This window comes from Apteryx mantelli, chromosome 37, assembly GCF_036417845.1.
Source record: "Apteryx mantelli isolate bAptMan1 chromosome 37, bAptMan1.hap1, whole genome shotgun sequence".
NCBI classification, from domain to species: Eukaryota; Metazoa; Chordata; class Aves; order Apterygiformes; family Apterygidae; genus Apteryx; species Apteryx mantelli.
Genome location: NC_090014.1, coordinates 364,229 through 379,929, shown reverse-complemented (window position 1 = coordinate 379,929; position 15,701 = coordinate 364,229). Strand labels below are relative to the sequence as shown.

Sequence of the window (15,701 nt, the reverse complement as noted above, 5' to 3'; positions counted from 1 at the left end):
CCGGCGGTGACGGACAGCGGCGTTTCCGCCCCTCGGGAGGGAGGAGGAGGAGGAGGCGGGCCCTTCCTCTGATTGGCCGGGCGCCGCCCGCCCGCAGCCTATAGAAGGCGCGGCCGGCGGGAGGGGCGGGGTCAGCTCAGTATCTCCTCCTCCTCCTTTTCTCCACGCCCTCGTGACCGGCGGCGCCCGCGCCGCCCGCGCGCTCTGCTCAGGTGAGGGGGGGCGGCGCGCGCGTGACGGGGGTGGGGGAGGAAAGGCGGGAAAAGCCGTTGGGGGCGCGCGCGCCCTCTAGGGGCCGTGAGGCGCCGGCGCGCGCTGAGGGGGGCCCCGCCATCGCCTTCTGAGTGATTTTCTTCCCCCCTCTCTCTTCCTCCATGAGAGGAAAAGGGGCCCTCCATGAGGTAAACTTACCCTCTTCCCCCCTGGCGAGGGGAAAGGGGTCGAGCCCCGGGTGCTGCGAGGCAAAAAGAGCCCTGTGACCCCCCCCTGCTGTGGGGGGGAGCAGCGCAACAGGATGATTTCTGGTGGTTTGTACCTGTGGTGAAGGGAGCAGTGGCCTGAGTGGGTTTTAAGGTGGAGGGGGAGAGATGAATCTGGCTGTGTGGGTGGTCTGGCTCCGTCGACGTCTTTTCCCCCCAAATCCCCATGTGCTGAGGTTTTGTTGCCTCTTAATCCCGGCAAACACAGCCCTCCTGTTGGGCTGGAAAATATCTCGTGAAGAAGGATAGAGGTGGGGACCGTATCCTTCTCCTCACCGGTGAAAGCCTGAGCCCTATCAGGTGGGGGGAAGCCCCAGGATGCAGGTAAAAGCACCCCCTTCTTGTGGGTCATGAGGAAATCCTTTCTGCTACGATGTCTTTGCCCCAAGACAGTGGCAAACCCAGCCACGGGGGATTGCAATAACTGTGCCGAAGTGCCCTGAGATGCAGAGGAGAAATATGGCGTGAAATCTCTTTTTTTTCCCCCCGATAGCTTGCGGGGAAGTTGTTTGTCCCCTTTCTTAGCATCGGTGTGGGGTCGCGAGGGTGCGACTCGTCCTCTTTCACGGAGCGTCAAAGCTCTGAGGCTGGCAGGACCTCTTCAAGCAAGCAGGAAAACCACCACAAAGCACCAAAGACTGGTGCTTGTTTATAAAACTGAGGCAGGATGAGGCTGCAAACCAGCCGGGCGAGGGAAACTTGCCTCCAGCAGCACCTGTGCCCTCCCCGGCAGGTAAAAATACCCTCCGCACACAGCGAAGACCCACGCAGCCTTTCAGCTCAGGGTTAAACTTCCTCCTTAACCAAAATCCACCATTCCCCATGTTGGCACAGATCTGCCCCACATTTTTCCCTAGTGTCGCTAAAAGCTCATGGGAGCTGAGGGGGCTGGTTTGCTCGAAGTTGGGTGCTTGGGAAAGGTAAGAAAACAGAGCAAGGAAGTTGAGACTAATCCTGTAGTTCTCCCGGATTATTTCTGTGTTTTATCTGGTTGCTATGGAGGCTTTCATCTACAAGGCGACAAGGTATTTTCTGGCTTTTCTTGAAAACAAGCCTTTTTTCCTCAGAGTTGATCTGTTGCCCTGATTTCCCCCTTTTACGCTGAGACAGGAGGAGCCGCTCTAACCCCAAACTGCTCTTTTTTGACCCTTCGCAGGCTCTGACCGCAGGTATAAACCGAAATCCTGCGAGTCCCTCAGGGGTTGGGTTTCCCTCAGTTTTTCCTCGTGTTGGTTATAAAGGGATCGGATAAACCGGCTGCCACGTGGGGAGGGAAAATATCGTTTTGGGGATCGCTTGGCTGCCTCGATGTGAATGATGCTTCTCCAGAGGTTAAAAACGGGGAGCGGGGAGATGGGAGAGATGCCGCAGCTCTGCAACCCACAGCAAGGAGATCGGATTTCGAAGCGAGGAACTCCTCCGGTGATGAAAAAGGTCTCTCTTGACAATTGCAGCTCTAATTATCTCGGCGAGTGGCTTTTGAGTCATTTAAGGCGCTCTTTAGAAAACAACGCGCGTGTCAGCGGTGCGGGGAGGGCTGGTTCATAGAAGCGACTCCGATATTTCACCTGACTGTGTGCGTTTCCCTTCCTCCCGCAAGATCCGGGTTCTAGTAAGTAGATGTGTTCTCGTTGCCTCTTCTGATGCAGCTGCTTAAAAATGGGGGGGGAAAAACACCTGAATTGCTAAATAGAGGTGAGCAAAAACGTCGTTTTGTTCAGGCACCGGAACAGCGCGTTTAGACACTGGCTTTAAACCAAGGAGAGGGTTGCCTGAACGGCCGAGATCAGTGAGGCGAAGCGGCGTTTGTCAGAGTTGCCCAGAGAGCGTTTTGGATGGGGAAGACCAAATTAAGCATCGTAAAACCTATCGGAAAGCCTTGGTTTAGGAAAAAACAAAATAAACCTGTTCTCTTGGCCCTGGCAAGCCTGAGAGCGTTTTGTATTTATTCAAGCGGCCCATCTGTTTTGGGGCTAGGGAAGGGTATTTCTGCGGCGTTCTTGTGGCGGGGAATAGGAATGAGGTTAAGATCGAGGTTTGTTGAAATGACGGATGCTTTTTTCAGTCTTAGCGCCTACTCCTTGTCCTAAAATACTTAAAACAGCAGCTGTGTGGGAATATTAAATAGCGACGGAGCGCTTCAAAAGGAGGGAGAAAAACAGGTCAGCGGTGATTTACCTGCGGCTTTGCAGTGAGTCTGCTGCAGTTCTCCTAAAGGTCGCCCTCGTTATCCCGTGAAAGGCGGGGCGAAGCTGCCCTACCTGCCCGGCTTGTCCGGGGTTACTAAAAACCGAGGAAAAAGCGAGGGTTTCGCGCGGTCCGAAGCGCTCGGCAGGGGCCGAAACCCGGCGGGGAATAACGAGGATGCAGATCGGGACGTGCCGAGCGGTAGTGGCTTCTAAAGGCCAGCAGAGGGGCTGTGATTTTCTCGCTTCGTCAGGGCTCACTGAACTGCCCTGACCGTCTCCTCGAGCCGATTCCGAATAACTTGGTTTCTTGGTGTGATTAAAAGCAGCTTCTCTCTCCCTGGAGGCTGCCAGGATGCTGTTACCGGCCCGGTCCTCCGAAAGCTTCTGAAAGTAGAAGCTTTCTGGTAAAACGAGCGCTTAAAAACCCTCAATTTTGTGCTTGGATCTAAAATACCCCTCCAAGTTTCACATTTTCCTCTTTCAGCTCGTTTGGATTTGATGGTCAACCTGTTTTTTGGGGGGAAGTTGGAGCTTTTGAGGGGAGAAGAGATGTTTCCCCTTCCGGAGGCTGCCGGGGCAAAGGGGGTATCACCACGTCTCCGGGCTGGGGCGAAGGCGTTCCCCTGGCTGCGCGCCCCGGCGAGCCGCTCGCCATCCCGTCGTCCTCTCTCGTCCCTCGCAGGACAGCACCGAGCTGCCTCCTCCTCCTCCTCCTCCATCCGTCGTGGAGATGAAGCACACCCAGAGCGTCTCCCCCCTCCCCTCTGCGGTCACCCCCGGGGTGAAGCCGGGCAGCGGGAGGCCCCACCACGGCGGCGGCAGTGCCAAGGGGGCCGGAGCGGGCGGCCGGACACCAATCCCTGAGAGAGAGCCTTCCCTGGCGGCGCCGCGCGGCGCGCCCCGGCCACCCTTCCACCTCCTCCGGGAAGAGCGCGAAGCCTTCTTCAACCTCCTGGGTAAGAGCCGGCGCTCCGGGCTTCGTGCCGGGAAAAAAATTGCCCTGTAATGGTTTAAAAAAAAAAAAGCGGAATTATTCCCGTGTTTTTTTTCCTGCGCAAGGAGGCAGCGCACCCGAGCCCTTTGCCTTTTCCGTCTCTTGCAGAAGACGACGTGATTCAGGAGTTCCTGTCGATGGACGTGTGCTACCGGATTTCGGATAAGGTCGGTCCCCACGGCAGGTTCCGTAAGCGGGGTGCTGCCAACCCCAGCGTTAGCTCGTTTTGGGGGGAAAAAAAGCCTGTGGTCCCGTTTGCTCCATTCCCATAAACTCTGAATTATGGGGGAGCGCGACCAGTGTCACCTCCTGCGTGTTCCTGCAGTGAAGTTCCTCTGTCCCTCGCGCTGGCTTTTTTATTTATATATATATGTATTTTTGCTGCTTTTCTCCCCAAATCAGACCCCCTTTGCGCTAAAGCCGCTGCTTCCTTCTTCCCTAGTATCTTCTAGCGATGGTGCTGACGTACTTCAAGCGCGCTGGCCTGCCCACCAGCGAGTACACCAGGATGAACCTCTTCGCTGCGCTGTGAGTCCTCGCCCGCCCCCCGCGCGCCCGCGGCAACCCCAACTCCGGCGGATTCAACCCCCGGCGCTTCAAAATCCCGCGTTAACCCGGCGGGAGCCTGACGATGCCTTCGCCCTGCTCTCAATCGCCTTCACCCCCCGTCTTTCCTCCCGAAACCTTCGCCCCCCCCCCCCCACCCCACCCCCTTGCCCGCCGCAGGTACCTTGCTAACGACATGGAGGAAGACGAGGAGGAGTACAAGTACGAGATCTTCCCCTGGGCCCTCGGCGCCAACTGGCGGCAGCTCTTCCCCCAGTTCCTCAAGCTGCGCGACGACTTCTGGGCCAAAATGAACTACAGGGCTGTCGTCAGCCGGCACTGCTGCGACGAGGTCGGGCCCGGCCCTCGGCACGGGGAGGGGGTCGGGGTTGGGGGGGCGGATATCCGGCGCGGAAATCTGAGGGGAAAAAACTTCGGTGTTGGGGAACTCGGTTAAGACCCTAAAATAAGATGATAGTTGAGAGAAGGAGATTCAGCTCCGACTGCGAGGTTGGATTTCGGGTTTTGGCTTGCGGCCGGTGGCGGATTCTCGTTTTCTCAACTCAGAATTGGTACCTGCTCTTCAAGATTTGCTGCTTTCCAGCTCTAACACCGATTTTTCCCAAACTCCCCGAATCCGGCCACTGGTGGCAAATCCACAGGAGAAAGCCGTGAAACGAGGGGTGGTCCCGGCACCTCCGGCTTTCTCAGCCGCAGGAAGCCTCCGCTGTGGTTGGAGACCTTCCGGAGCGGCTAGATGTGCTTCCCATGGGAGCTTTTAACGCCGTTCCGGTCACAAAAATCCGCGGATTTATTTATTTTTTTGTCCTGACTGCGGCTCTCCGGCACTCGCAGATCATGGCGAAGGAGCCGTCGCACTGGGCCTGGCTGCGGGAGCGGCCTTTCCACCACAGCGGGGCCACGAGGAGCTACACGAAGGACGAGAAGGACTTTTTCCCCCGCGGCCCCGGCGTCACCCCTCCGAGCTGCCCCCTCTGCGCCTGCGAGCTGCCCTCCTCCGCCGACGAGGAAGAGGAGGAGGAGGAGGAGGAGGAAGATGGCGCCGCGCCGGCCGCCCCCCCGCCGCCTGCCGCCTGGCCTCGCGACTTGCTGATCCTCCCGCCCAAAGTGACGCTGCGCCCCGTGGCCGCCTACCGCCTGCAGAGTGAGTAGGGCCGCGCCGCCCCCCTCGTTAGGCCGAGGCTCCCGGGCTGATTAACGAGGCCCGAGCCGCGCGACGGGCCTGAACGGGGTCCGGGCGCTATCCCGCGCCGGTTTTCCCTGCCGGTCGCTTGCAGCGCGGTCAATATTTAGTCTTTTTTCAACTCAAAAATCGCCTCTGCTCAGCAAATGGGGCTGAATCGCTCTTCCGGAGGGTTTTAACTATGTGTTTAGGGGCCTCTTTGTCCATTTTTCCCTCCCCACAGACATTTTCCCTCTATTTTTGTTGGTAAAAGTTGCCCTAAATGGCTCAGTTTCCGCCCGCGGCGGGTCAAACCCCAGGAAAGCCGGTGCCTCGTCCCGGAGCTGGGACGTGCCGGTGCCCGCTGACGTGCCGCCTCTCTCCTCCGCAGTCCTGCGGGAGCCCGATGCCGAGCGCCAGGGCACCGTCCTCCCCTGGCCCTCCGTGGGATGACGCCGCCGGCCTGGCCGGATCCGACGGAGCTGCGCTCGGCGCCGAACCTCCTCGTTCTGTTCGCAGAACTTCTGCGTTCGTGGTTGTTTTTCTCTCTCAAGCACTTTACGGACTTGCTCCGGCTGCGCGAACGGGACAAACGGGAGATACGAAGTATTTAAGCGTAATTATTCCCGCTGATGCGGTGATGCGGATGTGCCTTGTGTGTGTGTGTGTGCGGAAAAGGGGGGAAAAGAAATAAAGACGGTGTATTTGTGTGGAAATCGCTGGGAAACACTAATAAAAGCGTCCGGGAAAAGCTACCGGCTCGGCTTCCGCCCCAATTCCTGCGCTTAAATCCAGGGTGAGTGCCGGAGGCGTTTTGCGCCAGGAGCAGGGATTCCTTGAGGGTGGGAAGGGATCTGGCACGATGCTTTAGCCAAACTGAGGGGGGGGGGGGGTTAGCAGTTCCCCCCCTCCCGAAAAAAGCTCAGTGGGGGAAGAGGGAAAACTTCGGATTTGTGAATCTTTGAATTTCAGATTTGTGGCGTAACTGCGCTTTTTTCACTCCGCAGCCGCTGCCCGGTTTCCCGTGTCCCTCCGAAATGGGGAAGGAGGAGGCCATGTCCCTTGGCAGTGCCCGCGGGGAGCCGGCAGTGCTCCAGGGGCCTCCGGTGGTGCCGGCTGCCCCTCGTGCCCCCTCCATAACCCCCAGTGGTTTTCCTTTTTTTTCCTCCCCCCTCTCCCTCCAGAGCGGCCGCGAGCGGTGGGACAAACCCGGAGCCCGCGCCCAGGTAGGGAGCGGCCTCGCCGAGCCCCCTCGCACGCGGGAAGGAGGCAAGCGGCCTCTAAATCCCCCTCTCGTGTGCGAATCCGCCCTGCGGAGGGAGGAAGGGAGGGGGAAAACTGGGAAGGCTGTTGCAATGCGGAGAAAAACCCGCAGCTGCCGGAGGAGGAGGAGACGGGAGCGCGGGAGGAGCCACCCCGACGGCGGCGAAGCCGAGCGGCGCTCCGGGGGCTCCCGTCTCCCGCCCAGGGCCCCCCGAACGCTTCCTCCGGGCGTTTTTATCGGAACTTTTTCCCCTCCCGCCAGCTCCGAGGGAGGAGTCGCGCAGGGAGGAGTCTGCGGGCGCGGGGAGGGGGGTTACGCTCCGGCCTCGCCTTCCTGCTCAAGGAAAGACTTTTTTTTTTGCCCAAAGGCGGCGAGTTTCGGACCCCGACCCCGGAGAGGTACGTCCGTCCCCCCCTCCGCCGTTCCGCTCCCGGATCCGGGCGGAAGAGCGGTGCTCGGCGCAGGGGGGAGAGCGGGGAGCGATGCCGTTCGGGAGGTGACGGAGCGGGGCGCCACTTCCCCCTCTTGCCACCTTGGTGCCGGTTTTGCCCGGGAAGTGCTTACGCGGCTCCCCGTCCCCTTCGTGGCGGAGGGGGGACCAAAACCCCCTTTTCTTCCCCCATTTTTCCCCCCGTTCCCGCGGCTGAGGAAAGGTCGGGAATCCCCCCCGCTGCCCCGCTACGGACTTGGGGCTGTGCTACCCCTGCTTGTAACCATACAAGGAACTAAAAGCCCCCAAATGAGGCTGTTTCTGCTCAAAATCCTACGTCTTTCTCTCTTTTCTTGGCACATGCATTAATATTATTATTATTTTTCCTTGCCTGCGCTAGGCCCGAAGGAGGGGGGAAAACTCAGCACCAAGGTGCCCGTTCCACTGCACCTGCCCGCACCCCGGAAAAACCGGCTTCCCCCTCTCCCAACCGGAGCCAGGGAGCCGCAAGCTCCACAAATTTTTCCCTTTCCGCCCACAAAACGAAGCCCCTCGCGCGCCCCTTCCCCGCTCGGAGCCGCCGCTGCGGCGGCGGATACTGAATATCGACGTTTCGCGCCTCTGTGCGGGGCAAAACCTGCAAATGTGAGGTTTTTTCCCAGCGCGTTTCCCGAACGCTCCCTGTCTCTCTCCCGGAAGCGGAGTCGCTTTTGGATGCCCGCAGGCCCTGAGCGGGCGAGGAGAAAGCTCGTTAACAGGGAACGAGAGCTTGCTAACAGGGGGAATGTCCCAACAGCGCCGTGGGCGAAGCAAAATGACCCGAATGTCACTCGTGCCCCTAACGGCTCCATTCTCGGGGGCTGTCACAGAGGGGGCGGAGCCCCCGCTCACTTTTTGGGGTGATTTTTGGCACTTTTGGGACCGGCCGCCTTTTTAGGGGGTGTTTAAATGCCTCTGGGGGGTGGAGGAGGCTGGTGACTTTTACCAGGCTGTTTCGGACAGGGTGATTTCACCCGTGTTGGGGTCGCCCCCTGCTCCCTCGCACCCCTCTAGTTAATTAGTGCCTAATTAAGAGGTGAAATGGAGCCGTGTCCCCGAGGTCGGCGCCCGGAGCCCAGGCGTGGCCGCGGCGCTAATGGAGCGGAGAGGGGGAGCGAGGCGTGACTCAGCCCCGTGCTCCCGACTCGCAGGACCTGTTCCCGGGCAGCACCCGCCGCCGTTCCGGGGTCCTTTTCCCCCCGGTTCTGCCCGGATTCGGGCCGCTCCGGGCGTGGAGTTCGGCGCCTCTCCTCACGCCCGCCGCGCCCTCGCTTCGGCACCCGCTCGCCTCGCGGGGTTAAACGAGCCTATTTCGAGCCGGGCCCCCGCTCGGGTTGCAGGCGCGAGCAGCTGCGGCCCAGCCCGCAGGCGTTTCTCCTCCGGCCTCGGCGTTCCGGCCCGCTGGAATCACCCCGCTTAGGGCCGGCGCTGCGCCGAAACTGGGGCCTTCCCGCCCACGCGGGCGTCGTTACCCCGAAACGGGGGCGTTGTTGTGTTGTTTTTCCTTGAAACAAAAGCGCTTGATGCGACTGTCGTCAATTTGCAAAACTTGGCCAGCGCCTGGGGCTGCGCCGGATTTATGTAACCGGACTGTGGGGCTTTTGGGGGTTTTCGCCCCGTTTTTTTGCTCCAGGCCGCTCCCGACTGAGCGAGTTGGCTCTGCTTCCCTCGCCGTTATCGTGCTGCGTTGATGGCGTTCGTGCTCCGAACGCGGCACGGGCATGCGCAGCTTGAGGAACGCCGCAGCGGGGGCCTTGCTGACCCCAAAACAGACCCGAATCCTTCCCAAACCATTCCAAAATCCCCCCATTTAACATTTTTCTCCCCCTTTTCCAGGCGGGAGAGCGGCGGGAGGTGGTGGAAGAGCTCACCGTGCATTAATGTGTCGTGTTGACGGTATTTGCACCCCAAATGCGGCTCAGCGCACGTGCAGCTTGAGGAACGCTGTGGTGGGAGTCCTGGCGACCCCAAAACCAACCCGAATCCTCCCAAACCATTCCAAAATCCCCCCATTTAACATCTTTCCCCCCCTTTTCCAGGTGGGAGAGCAGTGGGAGGTGGTGGAAGAGCTCACCGTGCATTAACGTGTCGCGTTGACGGTATTCGCACCCAAAACGCGGCACAGCGCGCGCAGCTCTTGCAGAACACAACTGCGGGAGCCTTGCTGACCCCAAAACCGACCCGAATCCAAAATCCCCCGACTCAACGTCTTTTTTTTCCCCCCTCCTTTTCCAGGCGGGAGAGCGGCGATGGCGGAGGAGCTCATCGTGCCGGTGTACAGCACGGGCGTCTCGGCGCAGGTGCGGAAGCAGCGCGCCAAGGAGCTGGGCCTGGGGCGGCACGAGAACGCCGTCAAGTACCTGGGGCAGGACTTCGAGGGGCTGCGCGCCGGCTGCCTGCAGCGCGGCGCCCTCTTCCGCGACGACGCCTTCCCACCGCACGCCGCCTCGCTCGGCTTCAAGGAGCTGGGCCCCAACTCCGCCAAGACCGCCGGCGTCAAGTGGAAGAGGCCCTCGGTGAGCGGAGCGTGCCGCTGCCGGCAGCAGGGAAAAAAGGGGGGGAAAAAAAGGGAATCTGGCTCACCGTTTTCCTGGTTAATTAACCGTCCCTGTGCGGAGTGGAGCTGTGTGGCGGCTTGGGTCGAGCGGGTGAATAATCGCCGTGGTTGCGGGGAGATGAGGGCGAGTTTTTGGCTCCCGGTGCTGGATAATAATAATTTTGAGGGCGGCACTGGGGTTTTGGTGATTCCGGTGAGATTAGGGCAAGTTTGGGGCTTCTAGTTGTGGGTAATAATAATTTTGAGGACAGCGCTGGGGGTTTTGGTGATTCCGGCGAGTTTAGGGCTCCCGGTTTCGGTGGGTGATAATAACTTGGAGAACGGCACTGGGGTTTTGGTGATTCCGGTGAGATCAGGGCGAGTTTGCATCTCCTGATGGCAGATAATAATTTTGAGGGCGGCGCTGGGGCTTTTGGTACTTCGGCAAGTTGGAGGCTCCTGGTCGTGGATAACGATAACTCAGAGGATGGTGCTGGAGGTTTTGGTGATTCCAGGGAGATTAGGGCGAGTTTGGGGCTCCTGGTGGTGGATAATAACTCGGAGGATGGCGCTGGGGGCGTTGGTTTCAGTCCTGGACTCGGCCGATGGTCGGGGCGATAAGGGATCCGGGAACTCGATGATCATTATCTGGGCGCCGGCCTCATAAAACCCTCCCAGGCCGGCGCGGAAGCAGGAAGGGCATGCGGGGCGCGGAGGCGGTTCGGAGAGGGATCCCCGTCGCAGGATCGGGTCGGGGGGCCCCCGATAGCAGCGGTTTGGGCCATTTTTCCCGTCATCGGGAACGTTTCCGCCTTGCAGGAGCTGTGTCCGCGCCCGCAGTTCATCGTGGACGGAGCCACGCGCACGGACATCTGCCAGGGAGCGCTGGGTAGGGAGCGCCGCGGAGATTTTCCCCCTGGATCCTCCGAGCCGGCGCTTTCCTTGCTGGCAGCAGTTTCGGAGCGGGACGGTTCCTCCGGAGCCGGTCTCACCGCTTCCTCCCCGCAGGCGACTGCTGGCTGCTGGCCGCCATCGCCTCGCTGACGCTCAACGACACCATCCTGCACCGCGTGGTGCCGCACGGGCAGAGCTTCCAGCACGGCTACGCCGGCATCTTCCACTTCCAGGTGAGCCGAAAGCTTCCAGAGGGGCTGCCCCAGCTGGGAATGCAGTAGCGGCCGTGGATGGGGGCCGAGCCGCGCTCCCGGAATGGCGCTGTGATGGGGAACGCCGCTGGGCACGGCCCTGCTGGGAATGGTTCCTCCGAGGGCTGGGCTAAGGCAGCTGGGCCATAAACGGGCTCGTTTCTCCTCAAAAACGCTGCTCCCCGGAGAAGGGGGAGAAAGGGAAGCAGGTTGTGGCACTCCGGGGATCCTAAGGATGCGATCCCACTGTGGTGCCCGGCTCCGGGGATCCTAGTGGTGCGATCCCACTGTCGCGCCTGGTTCCGTGTTCGTTCGCGCCAGATCCCCGTCCCAGCAGTGTTTCCGAGCCGGAGCGGGGCGAGCTGAGACTCCTTTTGGGATCCCACTCGCTCGCTCCCTTCCTGGCGCCGAGGATCCGGCCTCTCTCCCGGCAGATCTGGCAGTTCGGGGAATGGCTGGACGTGGTGGTGGACGACTACCTGCCCACCAAGGACGGCAAGCTGCTCTTCGTGCACTCGGCCGAGGGCACCGAGTTCTGGAGCGCCCTGCTGGAAAAAGCCTACGCCAAGTACGCGCCGCACTCCGCCCGGAATTTTTTGGGGGAAAACACCGGCAAAACGCTGATCCCGGCGGCTCTCCCGCAGGGTGAATGGCTGCTACGAGGCGCTGTCGGGCGGCAGCACCTCGGAAGGCTTCGAGGACTTCACCGGCGGCGTCACCGAGTGGTTCGACCTGCGCCAGCCCCCCAGCGACCTCTTCCAGATCATCCTCAAAGCCCTGGAGCGGGGCTCCCTGCTCGGCTGCTCCATCGACGTGAGTCCCGCCGGCTGCGGATCTCCCGCCCCCCTCGGCGGACGCCGACGGGGGAAAATCCAACGGTTCGGCGGTGATTCCGGCCAGTGGGATCGCGCGGGCGACCGGCCGCCTTGAACGCAGCCTCGTTTTCCTCCTAGATAACGAGCGCCTTCGACATGGAAGCGGTGACGTTCAAGAAGCTGGTGAAGGGGCACGCCTACTCGGTGACGGGGGCCAAGCAGGTGAGGCTCGATTTTTGGGGGGAAAACCCCGATTTTTGGGGGGGGGAGAAACAATTTTTTGGGGGGGAAACCCCAATTTTTTGGTGGGTGGGACAAGAAACCCGCCGGGCGCTGCCGCGTCTGACAGCGACGTTCCGCAGATCAACTACCGCGGCCAATCCCTGGGCCTCATCCGCATGCGCAACCCCTGGGGGGAAGTGGAGTGGACGGGCCCCTGGAGCGACAAGTAAGCGCCGCCGCGGGCCTTCGTTAAGGGCGGTAATTAAACGAGCGGCTGCGGCCCTGCGCCCTTCGGGGGCCCCGACCTGGGTTGAGTTCGTTTTGCCACCGCAGCTCGTCGGAGTGGAACGCGGTGGAGCCGGCGCTGAGGCAGCAGCTGATGGTGAAGATGGAGGACGGCGAGTTCTGGTAAGCGCCGGGGTGGCGGGAAAATATTTGGGGCCGACGGAAACTTCCGTGGCTGAGCCCCCTCCCCTCCCTTCCCCGGGCAGGATGTCTTTCCGGGATTTCCTGCGGGAATTCACCCGCCTGGAGATCTGCAACCTCACCCCGGATGCCCTGAAATCCCACAAGTTCCGCAAGTGGAACACGAAGCTCTACGACGGCACGTGGCGACGCGGCAGCACCGCCGGGGGCTGCCGGAATTATCCGGGTACGGGCGCTTCCGGAAAGCGTTCCGAGGCCTCAAATTTAAAATCGGGGTGCGAATCGAACTCTGTTTTTTCTTCCTTTTTTTTGCTGTTTTTTTCCCAGCCACCTTCTGGATCAACCCGCAGTTCAAAATCCACCTGGAGGAGGCCGACGACGAGGGCGACGACAGCCGCGGGCGCGAGCCCGGCTGCAGCTTCCTGCTGGCGCTCATGCAGAAGCACCGGCGCAGGGAACGCCGCTACGGCAAGGACATGGAGACCATCGGCTTCGCCGTCTACGAGGTACCAGCCTGGGGAGGGGGGCGCCCAGCCCCGCGCCGCACCGTGCCGTGGGGGGCCGCCGCGCCCTCACCGCTCGCCTCCTCTCCCCGCAGGTCCCCCCCGAGGTGGGTACGGAGGTGCCGCGGCGCCGCGGGGCGTTCGGAGCGCGGCAGCCGCCGCCTTCGGAGAGGTGAAAAAGGAAACGTTTCGGCGTCACGGGGGGGGCGCCGGGGTTTTTTATCCCTTTTTTTTTTTTGGCAGTACGTGGGCAAATCGGGCGTCCACCTGAAGCGGGATTTCTTCCTGGCCAATGCCTCGCGCGCACGCTCGGAGCAGTTCATCAACCTGCGGGAAGTGAGCACCCGCTTCCGGCTGCCGCCGGGCGAGTACATCGTGGTGCCGTCCACCTTCGAGCCCAACAAGGAGGGCGACTTCGTCCTCCGCGTCTTCTCCGAGAAGAAAGCCGGCACCGAGTGAGTCTCGCCTCGGCGTTCCCCCCCCCCCGCCGAGGGCTCCCTCGTTAGCGCCGACCCCCTTGTTAGCGCCGACAACGCGGCAATGGCCCTTCCCTTGCGTTCCCAATCCATTTGTCGCTCCGCAGGGAAATGGATGACCAGATTCAGGCCACGCTGCCGGACGAGGTGGGCTCCGCGGAGGGAGGCCGAGCAGGGATGCGCTGCGGCGGAGCCCCCTTCCCCATTCCGATGTTTTTTTTTCCCTCCTCAGAAAGTGCTTTCCGAGAGCGAGATCGATGACAACTTCAAGCAACTCTTCAAGCAGCTGGCGGGGCCGGTAAGATCCGCGCGGGACGGCCGCATCGATCTGCTGGGGTCTGGGGTGGGATTCGGAGGAAAATGCTGGGATTTTTCTCCTTTCCAGGATATGGAAATCAGCGTTAAAGAGCTGCAGACGATCCTCAACAGAATCATAGGAAAACGTGAGCGTCGCGGCAGCAGGGTTTTTCCCCCCTTGGTTTGGGCTCCTCAGGGTGCCGCTGCCCGAGCGGATCCCGTTTCCCGGGTCCAGGCGGAAATCCCGCTGTGCTGCACGAAGGGAAAGCTCCGGTGCTCCGGAGGGGGATTTTTAGGGGAGGTGGAGCCAGCGGCTCAGTAACGAGAGGGCTGTTAACAACCTGTTCTTTATACCCAACCGCAGATAAAGATCTCCGGACCAAGGGCTTCAGCACGGAGTCGTGCCGCAGCATGGTCAACCTCATGGATGTATCCTTCCCCTTCGGAAGTGGGAGGCGTGCGGAGGTCATGGGCATCCACCCGGGGCGGGGGGAACTGCCTGTCGTCTTCCTTAACCCCTCTCCTGCCCGCAGAAAGATGGAAATGGGAAGCTGGGGCTGGTGGAGTTCAACATCCTGTGGAACCGAATCCGGAATTACCTGGTGGGTAATTTGGGATGCGCTCCCGGGCTCCCCCAAACCCCCATATGCTGGTGGGGATCCGTGTCCTCACGCACTCCCCTCCGTGCTCTTCGGCTTCCAGGCTGTTTTCCGGAAGTTCGACCTGGACAAGTCGGGCAGCATGAGCGCCTACGAGATGCGCATGGCGCTGGAGTCCGCAGGTAACGCTGCGCCCCGGCGCTCGCCGCCCGTTTAATTAACGCAATTAATTCCCTCCTCGCCACGAGACGATTAAAGCCGTCGCAAACGCTCGAACGGCAGCGAGCCCGGCTGCGCCGCGATGGATTTAGCCGTGCGGCTCTGTGGGGAACGGCGCTCCGGGCACCCCCACCTCCTCCGTGGGTTTTTTTTTTTGCCGGCAACAGGCTTTAAACTGAACAAGAAGCTCCACGAGCTGATCATCACCCGCTACTCGGAGCCGGACCTGGCCGTCGACTTCGACAACTTCGTCTGCTGCTTGGTGCGCCTGGAAACCATGTTCCGTGAGTGGCCTTTTTTCCCCCCTTTTTTCCGGCTGTTTTTACCACCCAGGGCGAAGAGGAAACGAGCAGGCTCTGCTTTCCAGGTTGTTTTGTGGTATTTGAGGGGGGGGAGATGTTCCCAGATGTTTTTGATTAAAAGAAATGTTGATTTTTCTTTTTCCCCCTTTCCTCACCCGTTGCTACAGGGTTTTTCCAAGCGCTGGATGCGGATAAGGATGGAGTCGTCACTTTTGACATACTGAAGGTACCGTCCGGCTCCGCTCGCGGGATCGTCGCTGCTCCGGGCGCCGCTCGGCCCCGCTCTCACCTTCGCTTCCCTCCTCTCCCTCGCAGTGGCTGCAGCTCACCATGTTCGCTTGAAGCGGGAGCCGCTCGCCCCCAGCCGACGGTGCCATCCCAGCTGCCAAGTGCCTTCGCATCGGGAGCCGGCGGGGGAAGCGTCTCCTCCCGGCTGCTCCCTGCGCCGTCTCCTTGCCTTGCTTCCGGATCTGCGGAAAACAGACTCTCTTCCCAGCCTCGCTGCTCCTCGCCTCCCAGAGACCCGCTCCCCTTTTCCCTTTGGGTGCCGCTGGCTTTGTTTCGGGATTAACGGAGTAAAGAAGCTGTGGCGAGCGGAGCCCCGGAGGCCTCTCCAGGGATGAGGCCGTTGGATCGCAGCCCTGGAAGCACCCTGCTGTCCTCGGGAGCCCCCCCGGTGTCCCCGGTGCCTTCCCCGCGCTTTGTTTTTGCGCATCGCTGCCCTTCGCCCCTTCTTCTCGCCACCTGCCACGGCCCTTTTGGGGCTCTTCTCGGCTCTCCCCGTTGGCGGCCTCGGCCCTGCGCTCCCGGAGGAGTCGCCTTCCCCGGCTTCGCGTCGTGCCGGGGGCAAACACGCTTATTTAACGCGAGCGCCGACATCAGGGATATCCCTCCTGCACTTATCACCTGGGTACTGTTTTGTTTGTTTTCTTTTTTTACTGTATAAAATGTTTTAAGGGTGGAAAAAGCGTTATTAAAACTGCTGGTTTCCTGGTGGTCCTTCCCCTCTCCCCCTTAGTGCCTGCTGGCCACCAACC

The 15,701-nt window shown here is 60.9% G+C and overlaps 2 protein-coding genes across 5 annotated transcripts; both read left to right on the top strand.

Annotated features, from left to right (window-relative positions):
- The first annotated feature begins 163 nt into the window (after positions 1-163).
- Positions 164-6,232, top strand: SPDYC (speedy/RINGO cell cycle regulator family member C). Of its 3 annotated transcripts, none has more exons than XM_067314841.1 (7): positions 164-212; positions 3,351-3,624; positions 3,771-3,829; positions 4,105-4,190; positions 4,389-4,560; positions 5,064-5,373; positions 5,783-6,232. In XM_067314841.1, exons 2-7 carry the CDS (start codon positions 3,399-3,401, stop codon positions 5,842-5,844), a joined length of 915 nt encoding a protein of 304 aa, XP_067170942.1. In that variant the 5' UTR covers positions 164-212; positions 3,351-3,398; the 3' UTR covers positions 5,845-6,232. The 3 variants fall into 3 exon arrangements, with proteins under 3 accessions (XP_067170942.1, XP_067170941.1, XP_067170943.1); XM_067314840.1 differs by lacking the exon at positions 164-212 and adding an exon at positions 529-1,913; XM_067314842.1 differs by lacking the exon at positions 164-212 and adding an exon at positions 532-2,091.
- A 78-nt stretch (positions 6,233-6,310) lies between these two features.
- On the top strand, positions 6,311-15,643 carry CAPN1 (calpain 1). 2 transcript variants are annotated; one of them, XM_067314835.1, is made up of 23 exons: positions 6,311-7,053; positions 9,164-9,223; positions 9,360-9,640; positions 10,480-10,549; positions 10,669-10,787; positions 11,240-11,373; positions 11,450-11,618; positions 11,759-11,842; positions 11,983-12,068; positions 12,176-12,250; positions 12,334-12,494; positions 12,596-12,774; positions 12,867-12,878; positions 13,015-13,226; positions 13,355-13,394; positions 13,480-13,545; positions 13,633-13,690; positions 13,909-13,973; positions 14,078-14,146; positions 14,247-14,325; positions 14,530-14,646; positions 14,832-14,890; positions 14,980-15,643. In XM_067314835.1, exons 1-23 carry the CDS (start codon positions 6,429-6,431, stop codon positions 15,004-15,006), a joined length of 2,847 nt encoding a protein of 948 aa, XP_067170936.1. In that variant the 5' UTR covers positions 6,311-6,428; the 3' UTR covers positions 15,007-15,643. The 2 variants fall into 2 exon arrangements, with proteins under 2 accessions (XP_067170936.1, XP_067170937.1); XM_067314836.1 differs by lacking the exon at positions 9,164-9,223 and having other exon boundaries at positions 6,816-7,053.
- Positions 15,644-15,701: the final 58 nt, after the last annotated feature.